This window comes from Vulpes vulpes, chromosome 11 (assembly GCF_048418805.1).
Source record: "Vulpes vulpes isolate BD-2025 chromosome 11, VulVul3, whole genome shotgun sequence".
Taxonomy (NCBI): Eukaryota; Metazoa; Chordata; class Mammalia; order Carnivora; family Canidae; genus Vulpes; species Vulpes vulpes.
The window spans coordinates 26997659-27023897 of record NC_132790.1 but is presented as its reverse complement, the minus strand read 5'-3'; the positions used below and the strand labels follow the sequence as shown (position 1 = coordinate 27023897).

Below are 26239 nucleotides of genomic sequence, written 5' to 3'. Positions count from 1 at the left end.
CCTTGGCCCGCCCTCTGGCCCTCACAGTGACTACCTCTCTCTCCTCTGCAGGAGCCAGGTTGAGCCCACCAGTGAATCAAGTAAGAATCGTGGTCCTATAGCCACAGAGCCAGACAAGGATCAAAGTCCCGTGGGCCCAGGGCCTCTGAAAGATCCAGGTCCTGTGATCCAAGAGCGTGCAAAAGATCAAGGCCCCATGGCTCCAGAGCCTCTGAAGGGTCAAGCTCCTGTGGTCTCGGGGCCTCCGAAGGATCTAGGTCTCATGGTCCCCACACCAGTTAAGGATCAAGATCACAGGGCCCCAGAGCCTTTAAAAAATGAAGGTTCTGTGACCTCAGGCCCAGTAAAGGACCAAGCTTCCTTGGTCCCGGTGCCTCCAAGAAACCAAAGTCCTATGGTTCCAGCAGCAGTTAAGGATAAAGGTCCCATGGTACCAGAGCCTCCGAAGGATCAAGGTCCCATGGTCTCAGCGCCTGTCAAGGATCAAGGTCCCATGGTCTCAGCGCCTGTCAAGGATCAAGGTCCCATGGTCTCAGCACCTGTCAAGGATCAAGGTCCTATGGTTTCAGAGCATCTGAAGGATCAAAATGCTGCAGTCACCGCAGCTGTAAAAAATGAAGGTCTTGTGCTCTCTGAGCCTGTAAAGAATCAAGATTTAGTGATTCCAGAGCCAGTCAAGGATCAAGGTGGAGCGGTCCCAGAGATGCTGAAGGATCACGAGTCAGTGGCTGTGACGCATGTAAAGAATCAAGGTCCTGTGGTCCCAGTACTAGTCAAGGATCAAGGACCTGTAGTCCCAGAGCCTCCAAAGAATCAAGATTCCGTGGTCCCTGAGCCTGTGAAGAATCAAGTTCCTATAACCCCGGTGCCTCTGAAAGATCAAGACCTTCTGGTGTCACCACCAGCAAAAGACCAAGGTCCTGTGGTCCCCGAACCTCTGAAGACTCAAGGTCCCAAGGGCCCTCAGCTGCCCACTGTCTCACCTCCACCCCCTGTCATGATCCCAACTGTCCCCCATGCGGAATATATTGAGAGTTCCCCCTGACACTCACCCCTTGACATGCCAAGTAAGGAGCTGGCAAGTGGCAATGCTCCCTCCCAGGGGCGGAAAAGACACATATTTAATCTGCATGAAACACATACTGTATGGTCTTGCTGGAATCTAATAAAACTGGTCCCTCTGGCTCAGCGGTGTTTCTCTCTGGCTCTACTGAGTGTGTGTGTGTACGTGTGTGTGCACGCACGCATGAGCGTGCACATATGCACTTGTGTACACCAGGCACATTTAAAATTGGGCAAGCAGGACCCTGCATTCTTCCGTCTGGGCCAGACAAGTCTGAGAAATCCCCAGCTCCTACGAGTAGACAACATAAGATGGGAGGGGGTGGGAGATGCCAGGAGATTGAGGATGGGACCCCATCACAACACTGTGAGGCAGGACCAACCTGTGTTTCTCCTTCACTCTCACACTCCACAGCACTTCACGTCTGACACTCCACATAAAACAATTATCTGACACCACCTGGGTGTCCTGCAATTTGACTCACTTCTGACACTATCTACCCAGAGATAGCACTGGGCCCCACAGGTTTTAAGGGCTCAGTCTCACAACACTGCCCCCAAGCTCACATTTCAGATGCTAATTGCTAGTCCCAGGTTGTTATTTATACTTCTGACTGTGGCCTGTAAATTGGGATTTCCACAACCCCGTATCTAGGTTCAGTAATTTGCTAGAATGTCTCATAGAACTCAGGGTAACACTTAGGTTTCCTGGTTTATCATAAAAGGATAAAGGATACTGATGAACATCCAGATGGAAGAGATGTGTGGGGTAAAGTATGGGGGAAGGGGCATGAAGCTTCCACACCATCACCAGGCATGCCACCCTCTCAGTACCTCCAGTGACCCAGCAGCTTTTCAAACCCTGTACTTTGGGGGGGTTTATGGAGGCTTTATCGTGTAGGCATGATCCATTATTAACTCAATGTCCAGCCCCTCTCCCCTTCACAGAAGATAGGGGTAGGGCTGAAAGTTCCAAGCTTCTAATCATGGCTTGGTCTTTCTGGTGTCCAGCACCCATTCTGAAGCTATCCCAGAGACTACCAACAGTTGCCTCACTGAAACAAGACAATCCTATCACCTAGGAAATTCCGAGAGTTTAAGTAACTCTGTGCCCGGAACCAGGGACAGAGAGAAATACTTATATTTTCTATCATTTCACAGGTCAGGTCCCATGAAAGCGTAGGAACAAGAACCAAATCACAGCAGGCTGGGCCCTGATTAGTCAGAATTGAAACCCAAAGAGGTAAGAGGAACAGGAATCCAGTTGCTCCAGGGTAATTCTGGGTGACAGTTGTTAGCCAAGGGCTCAGTCCTAAAGCTCATCCAGAGGTTATGCTTCTTGAGAAAACCAGGCCTCTGATCAGAAGAGTCCCAGGACACTGAGACGCTGCTAATGCCCATTCAATATCCGAAACAGCCCAGCCAAGGCCTCTAAATCAATCCCCAAGGTCCCTCATTCATTTACACATGCAACAGACTTTTCCTTACCACCCACTTTGTCTTGGTAAGTGTTGGGCATTGAGTTAGAGTAGTAAAGAAGTCTCCATCTCATGAGAATCAAAGGTGGGTGGGATGAGGCCCTAAGACAACCGAGAGGACAGTGAAGAGCGAATACTTGATGGGGGCAGCCAGGAAGGCTTCTCAGACAAAGTGGCTGTGGAGTACAGACAGCCAGGCAGGGGCTATGAAGGGGTCTCATGGGTGGTGGGTACAAGAGCCGAGGTAAGCCCTTTCTGGAAGTCCTTGAGTGAAAGGAACCAGATTTGCATGAGAGCTTGGCCGAGGGGTGTGGCAGGTTGCTGTGGCAAAAAACTGGGACCAGGCAAAAGTGACAAGTTCTCTGATATGGGGACCTGAGGGAGGGAGTTGGGTTGGGTAAGAACACTGGAGGACTGCCAGCGGGGCCAGAGCTCCACCTTGGTCAGAGATGAGTTCTGGGAAGACACCATGCTGTGGGCCACCATAATCTCAGAGCCCTCAGGGGCCTAGGGTGTTGGGGGAACTCCACCCGGGGCTTCCAACTAAAGCTGGTTTCCAAGGAGCACTCCTACCCCTTTAGGGCCTGTAAGATCCATTATGGACACTAACCCCTTTTAAAGGTCTCTTTTTTTATATATACATATAGGGCTCATTTTAAAATAGCTCAGCTGGGTTGTTACAGAGAAACCATGACAGGAAGTACTGATGACTTCCAAATAGTCAGTTTTTTGAGCAACTGGCCCCAAGCCTGCCTCCTCAGCCCACTCCTGATGGCACCAGGGCTTTCTGCTCCCAGAAGCCTTTATTCTCTCTCTCTCTCTCTCTCTCTCTCTCTCTCTCTCTCACACACACACACACACACACACACACACACACACACACACTGTGAGGCTTCTTCCTGGCACACAACACAGAGCTTGCAGCCATACAAGTTCTGAGAGTCAGGGCCCTGCCGATGAGAAAGGCCACACTGAGGTTAGGGAGTATTGTGCGTGGAAAGCTTCCTTTCTCAGTTTTCCCTCTGCCCCACACACCCCAGGGGCCAGGCCAATGACGGTGCCATCTCTGAGACGCTGAACACCGCGGCCGAGGTCCAGGAGGCCACTGGCCAGCAGGGCTTCTCCCCTGAAGGAGGCGCTGCTTGGGGCTCAGCTCCCCATGGGGGAAGTTACGCTCTCCCAGTGACAGCGTCACAATGAAAAGAGAAGTGGGCCCAGTTTGATGCTCCGGAGGCCTTTAAAAGGTAGGAAGAGAAACGCACAAAGGAAGCTGAGGAGGCTGACCCAAAGCCGTAAGAAGACACCAGGGACTTTGTGGCCAGGCCTGTGGTGCCAGGGTCAAAGGCTGAGAGAGGGCAGATGAGGACTGGCCGTGGCTGCTGGGTTTGGCAGCTTCGGCTGGGGAGCAGCCTGACCTGGGCCCCAGCCCAGCGCCAACCACCTCAACGTCCCCACTTGTAAAGCCCTCCCGAGGACTAGAGACGGTGAGATGAAAAGCCTCCAGCCCAGGGCTGAGCTGCCAGCCCAGGCCCCGCCAGCCCCGCCAGCCCCGCCAGCAGCACGGCCAGCTCTCCACTGCAGGGAAGAGGGCCCCGTGAGGGAGGTGAGGGCCCAGGCCTCCGGTCCAGGGCTGGGGCAGGGAAAGGCAGGAAACGAACTGGACTCTGGCCCTGCTCAGAAGCAAACTTCATTCCCGGCCTGATCCTCCCCAGCGGCAACCAGCACCCAGCCCCTCCATCTGTCCTTCTCCTTCTGAAGGCTGGCACTAAACCCGCTGAGCCACCCAGGCATCCCTTTTCCTTCTCCTTCTGGAGAATCCAGAAGATGGGCCCCACTGCCTGCCACACTGCCACTCTGCCGACACCTACACTGTGTACCCTCGATAGGGCCTGGGGCACCTGCTGAGGAGGTCAGGAGGGGTGGGGCAGGTTGGGGAGCTCTCTGCAAGGGGTGGCTCCAGTTCCAGCCCAGGACCAAACCCAGGTCGGCCTGCATCTGAGCCCAGATCCGGGACTCCAGTCTGAAGACACCCAAGGGCCCCCGAAACTGGCTGGAATAGCTGAGCCCATAGCCTGAGCCCATGGCCGTCCCCTGCATGTCCAGTGTACCGAGCCGTGGGGCCCTCAGGCCATCAGGCAGGACGTGCTGGGGCGCAGGTGGGAGAAGAAAACCTGGGACCCACAGGCGTAGACCCCATACTGGGCCTTGGAGACCCTCTAGGAGCGTGAGCCAGGGCCTCCTCGGAGCGCCTAGTGGCTGATCCCAGGATGGGCCAAGATTTTACTTCTGCCACCAAGTGATCCCATCCCTTAACACCTGCCCTGCGTCAGCACCGCCACAATGGGGACCAGGACATGGTGGGGACCAGAAAATGGTGCATACGATCCACAGTAGGTGACAGGGGCCAGGTTGCACTGGGGCGGCACCTTGCGTAGTCTTTGTCCTGGCCAGAACAGGTCATCCAGAGGAAAGGGATGGGGAACAGACTCTGGGTTACCCAGTTCTTAGTCAGAAACCTGGAAATCTTTGGCTTTTTTTTTTTTTTTTGCACCAATTTCCACTTCCAATCTATCACTAAGACATGTCCACTCTACCTGCTAAATATATAGGGAAACTGCACTTTCTCTACAGCCATCCCCTCTTTACCTCACATATACCACAATTTGCAATTCTATGTGTGAATCACATCATGGCACTCAGGGCATGAGAAATGTGCATTTCTTTATTCTGATAAATCAAATTAAGTCTTGTTGGAATCTCCTCCTCTCATTGCCAGGGTTGGCAGGAACTCTAATATTAATCATTGACCAGGAGCCTCCCCCTGTGACTGGAGCTAGTCACAGTCCCAGGAGGCTCAGGCCATCCTGAGAAGAAGACACAGAGGTTACCACTATAGCTGCCCTCAGCCCAAGCCAGGTGGGTGCTGGTGGCCCCGGGCCCCTACACCATGCTTGGCTGGGAGCTCCCCAAGCCTGCCCGGATTGAGTGATGTTCATGCCATTTCTCCAGGCACCCTTGTAGCACATCCTCAGAGACCCCACAGTCTAGCTCCCCATTCCCTGTCCTTTCTGCATACACCTACCCTATTCCACAAGTCACGTCCTCAATGGGCTTAGGCCTGGTTCTTGGGGGGCATCTTACATTCCCACCAGCAATGTATGAGGGTTCCAGTTTCTCCACACATTCTTGTCAATACTTGCTATTTCCATTTTTTTAAATTATAGCACTGATTTCTTTGTTTATTCCAAATCTTCCATTTTTTTCTTACACCCCCAATAGATATGTAATGACTATATATTGAGTGGATGTATAGGAATCCAGGAAACAGCAGGTTGGGGCAGGAGGATGGACTCCATTTGGTACCTGTTGAGTGGGAGACACCCTGTGGGACAGTCAGGGAGGGGTGTCTAGGAGACTTCTGGATATAGTGGTCTCAGCCTTGGACAGGGGTCTGGAATGAAGGCAGAGATGGGGACCTCATTGGAATTTGGGTCTCACCATCCCTGGGAAGGTATGTGAGGCCACAAGAGAGGGTGTGTTTACCCAGGCAGAGTGTGGGAAGTGAGAGGTGGAGGTTTCCAAACAGCAGCATTTAAGGGACAGGAGAGGAAGGAGACCCTGAGGGGAGCCTGCCATGGAGCAGCAGAGAGGTCAGAGGAGAACTAGAAAAGAATGTTGCCTTGGGAGCGTCAAGGAGGAAGAGGCCGACCGAATCACAGACCACCAGGGCCTCCCTACCATATGGATTAAGAAGCGTCCACTGAACAAAATGGGTAAAGTGTCAATACATGTTGAAGTTTTGTGATGGAAGTTCATTATACTATTTTCTCAACTTTCACATATGCTTGAAATTTTCCATATTTCCAACATATTTTTTAAAATATTTTATTTCTTTATTCATGAGACACAGAGAGAGAGGAAGAGACATAGGCCGGGGGAGAAACAGGCTCCCCACAAGGAGTGGATACCAGGACCCAGGATCACAACCTGAGCCAAAGGCGGATGTTCAACCACTGAGCCACCCAGGTGCCCCTCCAACATAATTTTTTAAAGTCCCCATAGCACTAGCAATAAAGAGATCCCTGGTGAACCTGACAATTGCAGAATCTTTGGACTAGAGCAGACAGGAACCCGATTCTGGGACATGAGGGAAGAAAAAGGAGAGAAAGAGTGCGTTTTCACACGTGATGCACGACTCCCTGACACCCCAGTCAGTAATCACTGAGCACATACACCTCAAGTATTCTGAGAAAAAAGAGGATTGTGGGTGACAGTCATTAATTACTTTATAGTTGCTGGTGCCTCCCACACAGGGACCATGCTCAGTGAGGCCCAGCAATAAGCCAAGCACTCTTCCTCAAAAGGAAGAAAATTGCTCACCAAGGAGTATTTGCTCCTAAATCTCAGAGGCTCCACTGCGCTGCTTCCAGCAGGGTTGGCTGTGGGCTTGAACAGCACCCTCATTCACTGCAGACACCTGAATCCCTTCGGGGTCATCGGAGCTATTGGAAGAGCTGCCTGCCCTTCAGCCTAGACCACCCAGAAGCCTTCTCCTGCTCTGGGCTCCTCTCTAAGAGGCAGCTTACAGGCTACTCAGTAAATGCATCAGGGCAGCACACCAAAATGTAATACAGATTGCCTCCCACACATACAGAAGCCCACGTGTACTTTCTTAATACTCCTAGGGATGAAAGCACGATGCCAGGACACTTGGTCACACATTATTCTGGGTGTGTCTGTGAGGGATAAGATTAACAACTGAATCCATGGACTGAGCAAAGCAGACGGCCTTCCCAGTGTGGGTGGGCCTTGTCTAATCTGTTGAAGATCTGAATTAAACAAAAGGCTGAGCAAGGGAGAATTTGCTCTCTGCCTATCTTCAAGCTAGGACATTAGTCTTTTATTGCCTTCAGACTAGAACTTACGCCATCAGCTCACTTGCTTCTTAGGCCTTCAAACTTGGACTGGAATTGTATCATTAACTCTCCTGGATCTCTGGCTTGCCAACTACAGACTTGAGGCTTCTCAGCCTCCATAATTGTGTGAGCCAACTCCTTATAATAAATCTCTTTATATCCATATGTATCTACATACATTTATATCTATATCCATATCATGTATGTCTATATCTTCTGTTGATTCTGTTTCTATGGAGAATCCAAACCACTGAGCACCCAGAAACTTCACTGGTGACAGGCCTCTGTGTTCTAATGGGATTTATCCCTCATTCTCAGTACATTTGTACCTTATCAATGCATCTAAAGTACCTGCTACTTTCCATTCCCCAAATCCTGGAACATGCAGTAATCAATACAGTAGACAAATAAGATGTCCTATAATTTGGGAGGATAATCAAAATTCCCGAAGATTAAATCATAGCAGAGAACCAGGAACTTGACAAGTTTCAAGACAAGATGAGAAAGCTATACTGCGGTCTCTGCCAAGAGAAAGAAAACCACTTCTGGTGTTCTATATAGAGGAAGAGAGAAAAATTTTCAGATAAGTAAGTTTCACATCAAGTGACAAAAAATATGTACATTTAGTTCCAGAAAAACACACACACTCACACACCTTCTGGTTACCTGGGGTACTTCCTCTATTTTATTTTTTTTAAGATTATTTATTTATTTATTCATGAGAGACACAGAGAGGCAGAGACACAGGCAGAGGGTACCTGGGTGTCTGTCTGTTAAGCATCTGCCTTCGGCTCAGGTCATGATCCTGGGGTCCTGGGATCAAGCTCTGCATTGGGCTCCCTGCTCAGCTGGGAGACTGCTTCTCCCTCTCCCTCTGCTGCTCCCCCTGCTTGTGCTCTCTCTCAAATAAATAAACAAAATCTTTTAAAAAACAAAACCTACCCCTAGAATAGCAACTGCAACTGGAATCATCATCTGAGTAAGCCTGCGATGGCTCCCTGTCATTCTGAAACCTGTGCCTTCCGCAGAGGCCAAACCAGTGAGTTAAGGAGCACATGACAGACACCACCCCTGCCACTTTCAAGCCTTTGATGATGGCATGAGTTTCTATGATTTTCCTGGAGTTGAATCATTATTTCAGTCTATTGATTGGTAAGAAGGGAAAGTTCCAGTACTTGTCCCTTTCTACTATAATGGCCCTTATTCCATAGGCCTGGAGAGTCATGTGTGAATTCCACCTGTAAATTTCAATTTTACACCCTGAAACTAAGAAAATTATTTCAGGACAAGTCCAGAGTCTGACTGGGTGCAGCATGCCTGGACTTGAGTCTGAACTCCAATTACCACCTGATCCACTTGAGCCCCTACACAGTGGTTCTCTGTGTCTTCAGAAATGAGCATTAAATAGACTCAAGGTCTGCTAATCCCTGAAAAATCTGTGTATTTTCCCTTGACAGAGCACAGTTCTTGGGCAAAGGGCCCAGGAAAGATTTACAGTACGTGTCTGGGTGCCATTGAAGGGTTCGCTCTGAAGTGTACCGGCCCCTCTTCCATTCAAAGGGCTTTGGGGGAGAGAACTGAGGCTCTCTTTCATAGTGGCTCAAGCTGGGCTTCTACAGCCCAACCTGGAAGGGTCTGTTTATTGTCCTGTTGCTTCTGTTATACAGATGAAGGAGGACTTAGAGGCTGCCTGTTTGGTCCCTTTGGTTCTATCTGACCTTTGAGCAATTAGCCTCTGCTGAAGATATCTGTAAGTTAGACCATTCTGAGTACCGCCTGATGTCTGATATTCCAGAAGGCCAAGTGCTGCTCTATGTGCTCCACTCCCCTGGGACCCCAGCATTTCCACTTTAATTATGGAGCCCATTTCTATGGCAGCATCTTCCACCAGCATCCCTAGCCTGCAGGGAGCAAGTAGTGCATCACGTTTCAAAGACACTGCCCTCACTAATGGAGGTCCCTATGTCTTGGTAAAGGGAGTTTGCTACAGGCTCTGTAAGAGAAAGCCAGGAGTGTGGAACTTGGCTAGGGGGTATGGGAGTGGATCACACAGGGTAAACCCACCTCAACATTCCTCCCTCTCTTAGGCTTTGGGCTCCTTCCTCTATTTTATTTTTTTTAAGATTATTTATTTATTTATTCATGAGAGACAGAGAGGCAGAGACACAGGCAGAGGGAGAAGCTGGTTCCCAATGGGGAGCCTGATACGGGACTCAATACCAAGACCCTGCGATCACGACCTGAGCTAATGGCGGATGCTCAACCACTGAGCCACCCAGGTGCCCCTCTTCCTCTATTTTAAAGCAAGAAATTCCTGGGATTTCAACAGCAATAAAGCACAGCTCCCAATTGAATCTAGAGTTCAGTCAACTGCTAAGCCAACAATGAAAAGCACCCTTTGCTGCTCACACTGATGAGCACACTGAATCTAGATCTCAGGTAAATGTATCCTGTATTATAAACAAATTCAAGCCAATGAAATCGTTTCTCCCTCCATAGACTAGCACCCATAGAAAATGTTCCTACCTATGTTTTCCAGATTTTGTGCTGATGTAAATTAGCAAAGTCTTGTGGTTCTTTTGATGTGTATGCTTCCTCCTTCCAGATTTGACTCTGGAACTAGTCCCCTCTGGCAGGCAACCATTAAACTCCAGTTCTGGGACTGGAGACAATGGGAGTGGGACCTGAGAACTGCCTGCCCCTGGCTGGTAGATTGAAAACATGTCCATGCTATTTTGCTGCTCCTGCCATTGAGAAGTAGAGTCTATTCCTCATCCCTCGGATCTGGGTGTCCCTCACGACTGTGACCGACAGAGTGTGGAGGTGACGATGCAAGCTGCAGAGCTCAGGCCCCAGGGCCTTAGCTCCTGCCTCATCCTCTCAGAATCCTGAGGATGCTGGACCATAGGCCAGGGCTGTCAGGCTCCAATGCCTCTGCAGCTAAGCACTTGAGCACCCACTGGACCACTTCCTTGGAGTGAGCATCTATTAGGCACCTCCTCTGTACCAGGTATTGTGCTAGGTATAGGCTGCAGCAGGACAAGGACAGACCAGGGCCTGCTCTCAAGGAGGTCTCAGCTGGGCTCCGTTTCCTCTCCCACAGGTGCAGGAAATGAGCACCATGCTGCAGGGACTGGGGTTAAGGTTACATAGAATCCCATCGGTGACTGTGGAATGTGGCACTCATCCCTGTCCACGACTTCTCTCCTCCACAGGAGACTTGGGTTTCCATATAGGCCAGGCCCTGCCATTGACCTGCTGGGTGGCCTTGGGCCCGCTACTTCACCTCTCTGAGCCAGTTTCTCATCTGTAACATGGGACAGTAGTAGCTACCCCTTAGGAAAGCTCTGCAGATTGAATGAGATCATACACAGCAAGGGCCAGGCACATGATCAACCCTCAGTAGAAAGTTAAACCCCATGTCCCCATATCTGAGCCACATCCAGGACCCTCACAATTCAGCAGTCCTATCTCTGCAACTTTAACGAGCAGCATGGTGGGAATAACAGGACCTCCCTCCAAAAGCCCCCATTGGGAAGCTCCACACGGGATCTGGATGGGCCACTGGAGGCACTTGGCCTGGTGTCCGGCTCTGGTCCAACCTTGACCCATCTGCCTCTGCCACCTGCCCTGCCACCTCCTATACCAGCAACTCCACCCTTCACTGTGAAGTGGGAGCACAGACCTCTCACCACCACCCCTGCATGTGCCCAGATGACCTCAGGGCCCTTCTGTGTCATCTGGGTGGCCCCCACACCCAGGCCTGGTGTATTTTGCTCTGAGCTCTCACCTGGCAGGGCACTCCCTCCTGCTGAGGGAGCTGTCACAGGCTGAACTCCCGGCCCCGGAGTCCCGGGTGCTTGTCTAGTGTTCCTCTGCCTCGGAGCCATGCTTGTGTGATCAGGATGACTTCCCACCTAATTGGGCTACTGTGGGGAATAAGTGGGACAGCGGGACAGCACACATAGGTAGACTCTATAAGCAGGCTACACACCTTATTAGAATCCGGCCAGTTCCTCTCCTGCCCTTCCTAGAAGCAATTCCGGCTTAGCACCCTGGCTGTGCTGTGGGGCCTTGGGCATCCCGCCACTAACACAGGGATAATCCCTACCTAGGCAAGCTGCTAAAAGACTGGAATAAAATTATATATATCAAGTGACTGACATGGTGTTTGGCACAAACATGGTGTTAGAAGCAAAATGCAAAGGTAGTACCAGCTGATATTTAAATCATTATTCTGATTTTAAAAAAAAAAGAAAATACCAACTCCCTCCTCAAGGCAACCCATCTCACCTCCTAGGAGCCTTCCTTATCTCCCCAAGGCAGTCATGGTTCCCTCCTCTGTACTCCCACAGCCTCCCTACCCTTCTAGCATAGCTGCTTCACTTACCCAGTGAATATGTTTTTAGTTTCTTATGTGTGTATGATACTGAGTCCAGGTGCAGGACACACAGTGGTGAACAAGACGTGGTCCCTATTCTTGTGAAGCTTCCATTCTAATAGTGGAGACAGTGAGGAGTCCAAACATGGAAAATTTCACAGCATTAAGGAGTCAGAAGAATAAGAAAACAGTACAGAAATTGCAGCAGTGGAGGAGCTGCTTCTATTGGGTTATCAGGGAAGGCCTTGTTGAGCAAATGACATTCGGGCTGAGTTCTGGATGACAAAAAAGGCACCCTTGACAAAGAACCGCTTGCCAGACAGAAAGAACAAGTGCGAAGGCCCTGAGGCAGGAGAATAAGTGTGATAAGTCTGGAACAGAATGATCCAGGGGACCAGAACAGTGGATGATGAGCACACTTGTCACTGTAGGTCTCCACCTCCAAATAAGCCCCTTGAGAGCAGAGCTAATTTATTGGGCCCACAGCACAGGACAGACCTGGAGTTCTGACAGCTGTGTTAAAATTCTGTTGTGGTACTAATAGGAGTGAGTCAGCTGGCCCTTCACAGCTACCTCTCTGTGTGCCCAGCCAGGTAGGGGCTCCTTCCCTGGACCAACAATCCCAGAACAAAGTTGTTAGAAGCCAGAGAGAGTGACCTGCCCAAGACCACATAGCCAACAAGCAGCAGATGGGGCTCAATCCAGTCTCCTCTGCTCCTCTGCCACAGGTCTCTGTCCTATGCATCCCACTCACCCTCACCCTCCCTAGCTATGGTATCAGGAGCCCCAAGGACCATGAGAGGGAACCAGTATGAGGACTGTCAGGTCCCTCTTCCTCTCCTGCTACAAACCCCAATAGAACCAGGATCCCATAAGCTCCTCCCTGCCAAAGCCCTGCCCAGTCAGGCACACCTGGCCCTGGGTATGGACGAGGTCAGCTTCAAGCAAAAAGCTAGGAGGCTAAAGACTAGAAGGCCAAAGCTCAAGTCTGGAATGCCCTGGGCTCCAGGTCCAGCACGGTCATTCCAGCCCTGCAGCCACTGTCTTTCCAGAGCAGCCAGGGCCAAAACAATTCAAGTTGGCTGGGATAACTGGGCGTGCAGTTATTTGCCAGCATTTCAGGGCCTGACATGGGCCCCGGCTCAACAGGAGCCCTTGTCCCCTGGGAAGAATGACACGGAATCTCTGAACCAATCACCCTCCATGCTCCAACAAAACTTCACTGGAAAAGTTTTATTGAAAAAAAAAATTGTACAAATAAGTTCTTGGTTTGACAGCAACAAAGGCTCATTTTTCCCCTGCCCTCCCCACCTTTGAAAATCTACAAAAGGAAAAACAAAAGTTCAGCCCCATGATGCCTGACCAGAGTCTGCCCACAAGCTATTTCCCGATCCCTCTCACTGGGACCAGGGCCATCATGGGGGTGCCTGTCCCAGGGGCTGCAGCACCTCATTTTATAGTTGAGGGGAGTTGGGAGAGGATTGGAATAGAGCTGGAGAGAGGGCTGAGGTGATGGTAGGGTCAGGGAGAGAGGGCCCCCATTCCACAGGGCTGGGCTGAACCCCCCCTAGTTTGATTCCATCTCACAGATGAGAAAGCATTTGGCTATAAATATGAACACTGAGGCAGGCTTAATCCCAGGACTCTGAGGGCAGGACGTGACTATTTAGCAGGTCCCACAGAATGCAGGGTGTCTGGGCTCAGCATCGTGGTATCTGGGGGCCCATGTCCAAGCAGAGTGAATTCTGGCTGGGAAGGTCTGCTCAGACACACAGGAAGCCTGCTCTGTTTCCCCACCCCACCCCATGGAACATCCAAGGCCAGTACCTCAGCTCCCCCCCCATAGCACCCATGTGTCTCAGGAGCCTTCGGCTGCTTCCTGCCATCCCGTGACCCTGGGGGGCCCTACAGCTCATCTCGCATCTTGTCACCCTTGGGCCGGACCAGGCGCCCAATGAATAGCAGGGAGCCACTCTGGGTGTCCCGAACCAGGAAGATGAAGGGGTGATCAGCATAGAAGAGCTTGGGGCTGCGCAGCTCCTCGCGCCCGTAGATGTCCTGGTCGAAGGGGTTGCCCTCCGTGTCCCACTCGAAGGCGGTGGCGTGGAACACACTGGCCAGGTACAGGTCCTTCTTGCCTGACATGCGTGACAGGTCTGCCTTGTTCTTGTCAATGGCCTCCGTCAGACCCAGCCCAGCCAGGTGTTTCTGCAGGACCAGGGGGTGGGAGAGGTGCCAGGTGAGGCCACGATGGGCAAGGCTTCTAGACCTTCACCCTCTACCCACACCACCCATCATCTCCTACTCTGTCTGTCCCCCTCCCAGTCACCTTCTGTGTGCTAGACATGATGTGGGCACTTTGAACCACTGCTTCGTAGCTCTCATGACAACACTGCAAGAGCTTCTAAAAGCCACTTCACAAATGAGAAAACTGAGGCTTGCAGGAAAGGCAGCATTTATCCCTGGTCCTGCCGAGCAATCCTGATCAGTGCTTCTCAGAGTATGGATCGTGGGCAGCTAGTAGGGGTACCACCTGGGAGGTTCCAGGAAACACATTTCTTGACCCACACCTCCCAGAGCCACTAAATCACAATTTCGGAGGGTGGACCCGAGAACCTTCCTTAACAAAATCTCTGGGTAATTCTTGGCACACTCAAATTTAAGAAAGACTAATCTAAGGATAGCTCTGACTATATAACCCTGGGGCTTAAACCTGTCCAGAGTGACAGATGCCTAGGATTTGCTTCAAAATAATTTGATGGGGGAGCAACGGGTGTGTATAGATGAAGCCTTACTGGTCATGAGTTACTGATGGTTGCAGCTGGGGGATGGATACATGGGGGAGGGCTCACTATGCTGACCTATTTTAAATATACTTTTATGTATTTCCATAGTGAAAAATTAAAACCTACCCCCGCAAACACGCATCCCCCGCAACACACATTTTTCATGGCTCTGGAGAGCCCCCGGGAGCCAGCTCTTTCACACGTGAACTGTGCTTGCACCATGGCCTCACCCCTTAGCATGCCCCCTGGCTCTCTATCCAAGAGTCTACTGAACAACTGGCAAGTGCAACGGTGTGTCGATGGCCTACCTGCATCCCTATAGGATGCTTTCACCACCCCACCTTCCAGGAAGCCTTGCCTCCCTGGGGCTCAGCACCCCAGCCTCTCTCTGTTTCAATGTCTAGGCCTGTTTCTTGCCCCTGGCTCAGAGCTCTCCCAGGGCAGGGCTCAGGTCCCACCTCCTCCCTGACTCTCAGTGACGAAAACACAGCAGTGCAAGACTGCAGCCTGAGTCACCAGCAGCTGCAGTCTGGTTTCTGCAGAACAGCCCACCTCCCTGGCAGGGCCAAACACACACCTGACCTGTGGGCCTGAGGGTCAGGGGGTCCGGAGACCTGTGTTCCAGGCCCAGCTGGCTATTCCAGTCCCAATGACCCTCAAGTCACACACTTTGCATCTCTCAACTTAAATGTATCCCTGTGACTGGTGTGTCCATTCAGGATTCCAGGAAGATGCAAGAAAAAAAAAAGGTGGGGGGGGGGGGGGGCCAATGGAGTCTCATCACAGCAGGAGGAGCTGGGGAGGGCCTGGAGTGGGCCCAGGAAAGACATGGCCATGGCCCCTGCCTGGAAAACTCAGCACGATCCACAGTACAGACTACGCAAGTGCCATTAGCCTGTGGTGTGCAGCCTATGCCCCATTTCACCTCAAGCTTTCTGTCCACAGCATCAGCAGCAGGTCTTAATCAATTCTGTGAGGGAGAGGCTTGCCAAGGAACCATTTCTGGCACCCAAAGCAGGAATGAGATAAAAGCCTCCTCTTTTGAGCAGGTAAAAGTCTCTCCTGGCTGACTAAAAGGCCGCCCTGAGTTTTCACCCTGAGGACTCACTACAGCTCCACTGCTTACTAACCAAGGGTACCTTGGCAAGTCATAACTTCTCTCCAAGCCACAGGCCACCACCACCACCCCCCCCCCGCCCCAGGGTGGTCAGGAGGGGAAAACACTGTTGAGTGCATGGAGTCAGTCTCCAGCCATCCCTAGTGCCCCACTGCTGACAGCCACTGTTAGTCTTCCTGACATGTGGGGGACAACCGTCAAGCTCGACCATTGTGTCACTGGGGCCACCTCAGATTCTCAGAGGCAACATGGCACAGAATCAGGATGTGGCCTGGTGCCAGACACCAGAGCTACCATCTGTGTGTGACTCTGGATAAGCTGTTCAGCCTTCCTAAGACTCAGTTTCCTCATCTCTAAGAAGCTTGATGGTCCTACCTAACAAAGCTAATTTGAGGATTAAAAGTTTAATATATATGAAGTGCTCAGAAGAGGGTCTGGCACATGGCAGGCATCCAGGTGTATTTAGCTACTGAGGTCATCCTCATGTTCCCAAAGGGCAGGTCCCATGCCTCCTCCCCCAGCAGTGCCCAGTACTGCCTGGACACCCACAGAGGCCCAGGGCAGACCTGCTGAGCTGACGAATGCGTGCCCCAAACATCCATCTCCTCTAGGCCCTGCAGACCCCAAGGTGGGCCACCCCTCACCTGTAGGTCGTGGGTCACCTCCACCACACCCTTGGGCAGGGAGATGGCAACAGCCTTTTTCTGCATCTTCCCCATCCAGATCTTCAGCTGCTCCTTGGTCAGCAGCTTCTCAAGGCGCTCAAGGGGCTCCACATGGTGCGGCATGAGGATGATGAGGCTGGAGAGCTTGTGGGCCAGGGGCATCTCCACAATCTGCAGCTTTTCTTTCTCATCATCGTAGTAGTTGTAGAGGCCTGGGAGGGGAGCAGAGAGGGCACTGGGCATGCTGCTCTGGGGGCAGGCCAGGCCGCAAGCACCCGCATACCCCCACCTCGGCCCACAGCTCCCAGGGTGCCCACCTGTGCGGTGCATCATCGTGACACCCACGGTATAGGAACGGGTTACCATGAAGCCTCGGTTATCCACCATCTTGTGGTGGAACTTCTCGTCCCAGTGTGCTGTAGTGGAAGCAGAACACCAGGTCAGAAACAGGCCCCCACTTGGGACACAGACCTCCAACTGTACCCCCCTGGATTTCTCTCTGCCACAAGCCTTTGTTCCAGTCTTTGGGACTCAGCTGCAGCCCACCACCGCTCTGAGCATCCAGCCCACAGAGTACATGTTCCCCCACTTTGGGGGGCAGGGGTGCTCACCCCCAGACATGCTGCCTGAAGCTGTGGCTCTCTACGCTTAGGGCCTGGCTGGTTCCACACAACAGAGGAATGCCTTCAGAAAGAGGACCCTTTGGGGGCACCTGGGTGGCTCAGGCAGTTAAGTGGCTGCCTTCAGCTCAGGTCATAATATCCAGGTCCTGGGATAGAGCCCCACATCAGACTTCCCGCTCAGCAGGGAGGTTGCTTCTCTCCCTCTGCCCCACCCCACCACTCGTTCTCTCTAATAAATAAATAAAATCTTAAAACAACAACAACAAAAAAGGAGGACCCTCAGCTCAGCCACCACCACGGCTGCCCTCTGCCCTGGCACCCATCAGGCATTCGGGCAACGCCCACTGAGCTGCATCCCCCACCCCGGCTGCTGAGAGCTCTGTGCCCTGCTGCCCCTCGCCTCCGGACTCACGCTTGAAGAACATGGCATTGACCAGCAGCGCGCCATCCGTGCGCTCCACGTCCTTGGTGACCTCGGGCAGCTTGCCGTCGGTGGTCTGCGCCGCCCACTCATTGATGGACTGCAGGGCGCTGCGCTTGTCGCGGAAGTTGATCTTGGAGTGCTCGCAGTTGTAGTGCTGCTTGCTGCTGCGCACGAAGTCCTCGGCGAAGCTGACGGAGCTGGGCCCGTACAGGCGGCTGCCCAGCTTCCACGTCACGTTGCGCGCAGTGCTGTTGCTGAGCGATCGCAGCAGCTCGCCCAGGCCCGCGTGCACCTCCTCGTCGCGCAGCTGCTCCGCGCTCAGCACCGCCTTGGCCTGGGATGCCGTGGTGGCCTTGCCCCCCAGCGACACGAGCCCCAGGGACGAGGCCACCACCACGGGTGACAGCAGGATGTTCTCCACCGCCTGGTCCTTGGCCATGGCCTGGTACAGGCTGAAGGCCAAGCCGGCGCTGCGCTCAGCCAGCGTGGCCGCTTTGGGGCTCAGCTTCTCGGCAGAGCCGGGGGCCGCTGCAGCCGCGGGCTTCTTCACCTCGGCCGCCAGGGCCACGGCCAGGAGGCAGCAGGTGTTGAGGAGCAGGAGGAAGCGCATGGCTGGGAGACGGATTGGAGGCACCACGGAGGACCTGTGAGGGCTGCAGAGAGGGTGGCCCTGAAGCCCTAGGTGTTCCTCCCCTACGACCATCCCCAGCCTTCTGGCAGCCACCAAGTCCCCTGCAGATCAGAGCCAGAGAGTTCTGGCCCTAACTCAAGGTTGCCCAGGTCAGAGGACTCACTCTGCTCACTCTCTGTGAGGCCTACCCTGATCCCGTTATCCAAAGCAGGATTTATAGAAAGTCACCACCTCCACTCTACTGATTTCTTAAACTGAACAGACATTTAGTCTTATGCGTTCATTATGCATTTCTTTCCATCCCTAACTAGTCCATGACCTCCAAGAGGACAGGAAATCTAGCCAGCCTGGTTTCCCTCTGTATCTCCAGGGCTAAGCACACAATAGGCCTCAGGTGTTCCTGAATGAACAGAAACCAGGGCCACCTGGCCAGACATAAGAGTCCTCGGTTTGTATAAAGATTAGCTCTGATCTCATACCTCCCCCCCACCCCCGCCCCCGGGTGGTTTCCAGTGGGAAAAAAGTGGCAGAGGGACTGAGGGTCTGCATGAAGCACAGGTGCCTAGGCAAAGGATGTCCTGTTGGGACAGGCTGAAGGCCTGCTCCTCCCCCCACGCCTTTCCTTCTGGCCTGGAATGTTAATGAGTCACTGGTTAGCTCACTCATTAAGTGGGGGAGCCCAGATGCTCCACCCTGCTGCCCCACAGGTGACCTTGAGTGTGTGTCCACTCCTCTCTCAGGGCCGGTCCCCATTTTCCCAGCTGTCTCGGCCTAGGTCTCCAAGCCCAAGGCCTGTGTCCTAGCAGGGACATGCCTGCCCAGCAGTCCCGGGTCCCTGGAGTGAAGGGGAAATCCCCAGGACAAAAGCTGAGCAGGGGGTAGGTTTCCTGAGAGGAAGGATACTGCAGCTCAACGGAGCAATGACACCCTCTCCCCTTCACCAGAGGCTGGCCGGATGTTCACAGGAAGCTGGGTCCATCTCAGGGTCCATTCTGCCCTCCCATCTGACAGTCGCTGCCACCCAGGCTCTCTGCTCTATGGCTTCAGGGTTGCCCTCAAGACCCTTCCCAAACCAGGGTAGCAGTGGCCCCTAAAACAAGCCTCCCTCCACTCACTCCCCTCACTGCCTTCCAGTCAGGACAGTCTCTCTGCATGGGGTGCTTCCTCCCTACTTTCAGGCAGAATGGAAAAGGAGGTGACAGGGCAAAGGGAAGGGATGGAAGGAACTCTGGTGGAGGCTGGGATCCTACTGCTCTGGCGGATCCCATCTCGTGGTCCTCAAGACAGACTGAAAAATCAGAATCCTGGTGCAGGACCCTCAGGACTTTGGCCTGCCTGCAGGAGCACTGGGTTTCTGGGAAGACTCCACTGCTACAGACAGCCTGTGAAGCTGGGCAGGGCCCCCTGCCTGGGGTGCCATCTCTTTGAAGGTGCAGTGTAAAGGAGAAGCAAAGGATGCATGGGGAAAGGGGTGGGGAGGACGCAGGGCACAAGAGAGACCTGTACCCTACCTAGAGTAGAGACCAGGGAGGTGATCTATCCCAGGGCCCGGGCTGCCTTCCTCCCAGCCCTAGCTCCTTCCCCACCAGGCCCGGGAGTCTCAAAGGCAGAATGACCATAGAATTATTGTACAACCAAGGACACCTGAGGACATGAAACAGGGGCACTGCTAATTGTTATGCCAAGATAACAAGCATATGGGCACTCCATTCAAAGGCCACCTCTAGTTCATACGGCTGATGTCAGAGAACAGACCCCGGGCAGAGGCCACTTGCATCCCGTTAGGACACAGTCAAGGAGCCCAGCTCACGGCCCTGCCACGTGGCAGACACCATCTTGACAGCCCCCACCCACAGCCAACCAGAACCTCAAAGGTCTGGGAGGGGCCTTCCAAGCAAGCTCCAAATGACTAGTTTGGGATTCCTCAGGCAGCCACACAGCTGCGCTCCTGCTCCTGCTCCCACTCCAGCTCTAGGTGACGTGGCAGGCTGGAAACTGAATTATCTCCATCCGCCGGCAGAGGGGGGCTTCCAGCCTGGGAAGCAGGAGGCCTGGGTTCAGGTCCCAGAGGGTGCCCTAGAGCCTCTCTGGCCTTGGCTTTGAGTCTGCACATGTGTCTCTGCAAGGAGGTGCAGGCAGATGTGTGGCTGTGGAGAAGGGCTGCCCTGCTAACCCAGCAGCAGTCACAGAGGAAGACAAGTCACGGCAAGCAAGCCAGCCTCCCACAGCCCAGCCCAGCCCACATTGCCACAGAGAAATCCCGGCCCTGAGGCCACGGTTAGATAATTTACAGTCCCACAAAGGACACAATAAATATACGCGCAGGGAACTGAGGGCTGTGTCCACAGCCAGCCAGACTGAGTTTAGACTGGATTCTGGGTTTCTGGAAGTAAGAGGGAAGGGAAGCAAATCTAGGAGGGCCACCGGAGAGGATCTCAAACACTTGAGGGTGTCTAAAGTACCTTGAAACTGCCTCAGAGGGAGGTCAATGCCTGCCTTTTTCATTCTGAAAGAAAACAGAAGAATGAGGAGGGTGGGATTGGGCAGAGCTGGGGTGCTGGTGAGGTGGGGCCTGGAAGCCCCAATCCCCAAATGGGACCCAGCTACACTGTCCCTGGCACAAAATAAGGCATAATCAGTCCCAGATCCACAGAGGCCTTGGAAGTTGTTCATCTCACGGTGGGGTCGGAGCAACTGAGGCCAGAGAGGGGCAGGGAGCCAACGCCACATCCCACAGAATCAGCAGGGGTCAAGCATCCTAGCGCAGGGCTCCTTCCTCCCAGGAGCACCCACAGAGCCCCTGAGGAAGCCTGGATGTGGTATCCCATTACACAGTGAGTTTAAGAAGCAAACAAAAAAAACACCTTCTGGGAATCCTGGTGACTAGAGACAAAAGGAGTGGATCCGGAGGCCTCAGGAAGGGGGGATGGGCCGATGAACCTCCGAGGACGGGAGGGTGTGGTACCGGCCAGAGACTGCCAGGGAACCAAGGCCTCCAGTTTTCCTCCAGCCTCCATCCGGGCCCTACAGCCCGGAGGGTCCTGCCCGAAACCGGGAAGAGGAGGAGCCGGGCCTCCCGGCCCTGCGGGAGGCGCTTTCCTTCTTCCTCCACTGCGGCCGCCCAGGAACGTCCCGCTGGGGGCAGGGAAGCCTGCCTGGCCTTGAGGTCGGGGACTCACAGCCTCCGGGGCGGCTGCCTGCCCTGCCCTCCCGGGTGGGGGACCGGGCCCTGCCGAGGCCCTCGCCTCCTTTCTGAAGGGAGCGGGGGGGGGAGGGGGGACGGGGCGCCGGCCACGCTCCTCTCCCGGCTGCCAGCCCCTGCACCCCTGCACGTGCAGGCTGCTCATCAGAGGGGCCGCCGCAGGGGGCTCGGTCCTAACTGGGGCGCCCCCGCCCGGGAGCGCCACGGCCCCTCCCCCTCCTCCCCCCACCTCCCCCACAAGCCCCGCCGGCCCCGGGCCCCCCGCCCCCCCTCCCCGGGGCCCCCAGCCCGCGGCCTCCTCCCGCCGCCACCGCCCCGGCCCCAGGCTTCTGCGGGGCCTCCGGGCCCGACCCCGGCTGCCCGGCCCGGCTGCCCCACCGGCGTCGCCGTCCCCCGCTCCCCTCCGGGCGCCCTCCGCCCTCCTCCGCCCTCCTCCGCCGGCCGCGCCCTCACCTGGGCCGGCGAGAGCCCCTCGCGCACCGCGGACGGATCCCACTCTCGTCGCTCCCGGCGCCCCAGCTCTATATATGGCGGTCCCCTCCTCCCGCCCGTCCCGAGAAACTTCTGGAAAGTTGGAAAAGCTTCCGGAGGGCGCCCCAGCTCCGCCAAAAAAAGCCAAAGACCTCCCCCAGACCGCCCCGGCTCCCGCCCCTCCCCCTGCGGGCTCTCGCCCGGCCCCTGGGTCCTACTGCCCCCCACATCGGGCGGGGCGCGGGGCGCGGGGCGCGGGGACCCCCACATCGGGCGGGCGGGGCCGGGCGCGGGGGCCTGCGGGGCCTGCTCGGCGCGCGGGCCCTTCGGCTCGGCTGGCCCTGCGGGGGCTCCCGACCTTCGAGGGCCTGGAGATGGGGGCGGGGGGGGGGGCGGCGGAGCTGGAAGGGACCCCGGAGAGGAGCGCCCCGCGCCAAGCTGCTGACCCCGGATGGCACAGCGCGCAGCAGCACGGCCCCCGGCGGGGGCTCTGCCCCGAGGAGATCCACTCTCCGGTGTTAGAGCAGAAGCTTAACTGGTTCCCCGGCACGCCCCCTCCTCAATCAGGGCCCGTCTCCTGGGTCTTGGGGAGGTGGCGAGAAATTGAGAGGCGGCCTGTTTCTCCATCCGCAGCTTATCCTGAACACCTCGACCTCAGTGACTGCCCTAAGGGGAGAAGGGATCCTACCGAGCCCAATACCAGACCCTAACTCTGGAGAGTCCTGGGATCCCCGTGGTCCGGCTGGGTCTGGAAGGGTGCACAGGAAGGAGAGCCCTGAGGGTCCACTAAGCAATACGCTGTATGATCCTCAGCAAGTCACTTTTCCTTTGCTGGGCCACAGTTCCTTCTTTGGGTGTGAATGTGGTGCTGTCATTCCTTGCTTCTTTTCCATCGGTCCCTCTCCCTCTCTCTTTGGTTATCCCCGCCCCCTCCCTGTCTGGGCCCCCTCCCAGGGTTCCAGGGCTCACTATCAACCCCTCTCACCCCACCCACCCATGACTGATAGTCCCTTGAGCTCTGAGCTAAACTGGACATTCAGGTCTCTTCTAAGTGCTAAAGACAGGGCTGAGAACAGGACAAAGTCCTTGCCCTCAGGATATACCGTATAAGGAGGAAATGTGCGTGTTAGTAGGGAACTCCAAAAGGCAGACTATTTAGAACCTTCCCCTACCTCCCACAAGTCTTCTAATAGTGAAATGATGGATAACAGATGGGCACAGTATGAAGAGGAAGGGACAGGGTAGAGAGACACTTTATTCCCTCCTTCAGTGGATCACTAATAGGCTGTGCTAAGTGGCTTCCTTCTTCGGGATGCATCCTTGAATCTTGGGAAGCAAATGCATCCCAGAACCCAGTGGATGAATCATCTGGGTCCCTTGAAGCAGGGGTTGGGGGAGGGCCCTTTCTGGTGGTGACTAACCCTGAAGTCTGGGTTTGTCTGCTTCAGAGTTTGATTACAAGGACTGTGGGAAATCTTAGATTCCAAGAGCTTCAGGCTCTTTGAATCAGGGTCGAAGAGTCGGAGAGGACTTGAATCTGAAAGCAACCATCAGAGAAGGTGATTTCTTACTTGAATCCCTATGGCATCTTTGAATCCATCTAGAGAATCTCAGGGTGTTAAATCTCAGCATCAGAGACTCGTAGAAGAAAAGAAGCAGGCATCTCAGAGGGCACGGCTTTCTGTGTACGGGCCCCTCTCTGCAGTATCCCAACGGCAAGTGCACAGCATCTGTTAGAGCAGGGGGTTCAAATCCCACAGAGGCAGCCCAGGATTCTCTCTTAGGACGGGTCTGATCATTAACAAAATCCTCCCCAGAGTGGTGTCCATCTCTTTGGAGTGGCTGTCCTGGTTTTCATGTGCTTCCTCCTGCCTCAACTGTGGTATTGCTGTTAAAGATAAGTCCTTGCTATGCAAGGAAACAACCTGGGTCACAGGCCACACTCCACCCACTCCCCCATCCCCACTCCCAGCTCGGTCCTCATGTGGTAATCATCCCCTGAACTAATCCATCAAAATTTGTGGAATAAAGGAAAGGTCTTGGTTTCCAATCAGTCCAGATGTCAAAATCCCACAGAGATTTCCTTTCTTCCAAGCTGTTCATCTCTTAGCTCTCTGAGGCCTCACAAACACTTTAGGGGTAGGCTGAGTGCTGACTCTCCCTGCCTGCGCTGAGTGAGAAGGGTAAACCACGGCTCCTGCTGCTAGATAAACCTGGAATCCTAGAAGGTCAGAGTAGAAAGAATTGATGCCCTTCATTTGCAGAGAGAGAAACTGAGGCCTAAGGTGAAGGCGAGGTCTGAAGACCCTCTGCCAGCCTCTCCAGATGGCTACTGTAGTTCAAACTGCTTTGGAAGCCTCCCCTGTGACATTATGTCTTGTCATCATCCAATATTGTCACTGAGTGTCACTGGAGACTTCTCACTAGTACTCTCTGGTACCCAGCACAGGGCATGCCCAGAAGAGGAACTTGGTAAGTGATCAGCGAGTGAGTGGTGGGAAGTGGCTGCCTGAGTCTGTGGGGCTCCACCTCCCTGAGGAGAGACAACGGCTCCTTTAAATTTCTGAGATCAGCAAAAAAATGTCAAGAGCCTTTGCCACATTATTCTTAGCTCTGAGCCCAGCCCAGGCCGGCCTGTGGCCCTTCCCCCACCCTCCCAGGCTGCACATTCTGGAAAAAGCACTCTTTTCAAAGAGGGAGGAAAGACAAAATTGCAGAGAGACTGTACAGCATTTCGGGGCTGGAATCCTCCAGCGCCTTGGCTCCCTGCAGGAGCTGTGCCCACCCTCCACCCTCATCCCAGTCCAGAGAGGTGTGTAACGTTGCCCAAAGTCCCACAGCAAGTCTGAAGTAGAGCTGGAGCCACCTTTGCCCCAAACCATCTTCTCATAGACCCAGCCAGATAGGCAGACCCAGTTTCGGGAGCTTGCCCTGGCGCCAGTGGCTGGATTCTTGCAATCCTTGCCCTATAGGATCCTTGGACAAAAACTAACCTGTGACTTACATGCTCAGCATGCTCATATTGAATATTTTCAGAGTAAGTAAGAATGTTACCATTTTATTTTAAGTGGGCTCCACACCCAGCATGGAGCCCAACACAGGGTTTGAACTCAAGATCCTGAGACCAAGACCTGAGCTGAGATCAAGAGTGGGACACTTAACCCACGAAGCCACCCAGGCACCCTAGAATGTCATCATTTTAACCCTGAGGAAACTGAAGCTCAGGGAGGCTCAGTGGAGTATTTAAGGGCCTACAGTGAGCTGCATTCGGTACTGGGCTTTTTTTTTTTTTTTTTTTAACATTGAGACAGATCAATGGACAATTTAGCTTAGTGTTTATTTCACCTATTTTAAATATAAGACCTACATGAGCTAATTATTTTCTTTTTTTAATTTTTATTTATTTATGATAATCACACAGAGAGAGAGAGAGAGAGAGAGGCAGAGACACAGGCAGAGGGAGAAGCAGGCTCCATGCACGGGGAGCCCGACGTGGGATTCGATCCCGGGTCTCCAGGATCGCGCCCTGGGCCAAAGGCAGGCGCCAAACCGCTGCGCCACCCAGGGATCCCGGGTACTGGGCTTTGAACTAGGTCGGTTTGTCCAAGGAAAGGCAGGGAAAGAGAAGGACAGAGAAATGGCATTTATGGGTCACTTTACAATGGCTGGCCTTGCTGGGCACCTAAACAGTATCTCACTCTTAATTATAGGATGCTAATTGGAAGGAAGCGGAACCCTCTGCTCCTTTTTACACGGGATAAAACAGGCCAAGAGAGGTGCCGATAACCAGTCCCTGCTGGCCCCTCTTCCTCGGGGAGCCAGGGCTACCACAGGCAGTTCTTTGAGATGCTGTCCAGAAGCCAAGAATATGCTCACAGCCCAAAGCATGAGTCAGGGAAACGCAATTTCTGCAATCTCTGATTTCTCTGTGGAGTGGGGCCTTCTGACTGAAAGGGCAGCCCTGCAAGCTGCCACGTCGGAGGATGGGAGGCCCAAGTGGGGCTGGGGGTGGGCGGGCGCATGATCTCTCCCCTCCTCCTCCCGGAGCCGGCCGCCCCACCCCCACCGCCACCCCACCCCCACCGCCACCCCTCCGCAGTCCCTGTTATGAGGGAGGTCACAAGGGAAATCCAGTGCCTTCACTCACACGCCTGACACAACACCCAGGAGACACACGCCCACTGCCACATGACACTGCGGATGCATCCGCTGCAGCCCGTGCAATCCACGCACACACGCGTCTGCGTGTTCTCTAGCAACACAAATGCGCCGCATGCAGCACACTTGCCTCATAGGAACCCGTGTACAGGCACAGACTCCAGGGGACAGGGGAAGGGGTATAGCCAGGAAGTCTGTGGGATTCCACTCTCCTCTCTTCACCCCTTATTAGCTGTGAAGCACTGGGGAAGTCACTTCCCTCTCTGTTTCCATTTGTAAAATGAGAAGGTGTGACTCCTCCTTGCGCCCCACTCCCTGCCTTCAC

At 54.0% G+C, this 26239-nt stretch overlaps 2 protein-coding genes across 3 annotated transcripts in view; one reads left to right on the top strand and one right to left on the bottom strand.

Moving 5' to 3' along the window:
* Positions 1 to 1188, top strand: part of MAP6 (microtubule associated protein 6) — a 68494-nt gene extending 67306 nt beyond the window's left edge. Inside the window, exon 4 of the mRNA XM_072725947.1 lies at positions 52 to 1188. Coding sequence (XP_072582048.1) covers positions 52 to 1045 — 994 coding nt within the window. The 3' untranslated portion in view covers positions 1046 to 1188. The remainder of the gene's footprint in view (positions 1 to 51) is intronic.
* An 11867-nt stretch (positions 1189 to 13055) lies between these two features.
* On the bottom strand, positions 13056 to 21947 carry SERPINH1 (serpin family H member 1). Of its 2 annotated transcripts, XM_026010454.2 has the most exons (6): positions 21739 to 21902; positions 20546 to 20589; positions 17441 to 18105; positions 16723 to 16821; positions 16385 to 16617; positions 13056 to 14045 (listed from the first exon to the last, which is right to left on the bottom strand). In XM_026010454.2, the coding sequence occupies exons 3-6, from the start codon at positions 18060 to 18062 to the stop codon at positions 13743 to 13745; spliced, it is 1257 nt and encodes a 418-aa protein (XP_025866239.1). In that variant the 5' UTR covers positions 18063 to 18105; positions 20546 to 20589; positions 21739 to 21902; the 3' UTR covers positions 13056 to 13742. The 2 variants fall into 2 exon arrangements, with proteins under 2 accessions (XP_025866239.1, XP_025866238.1); XM_026010453.2 differs by lacking the exon at positions 20546 to 20589 and having other exon boundaries at positions 21739 to 21947.
* Between the last annotated feature and the right edge of the window lie 4292 nt (positions 21948 to 26239).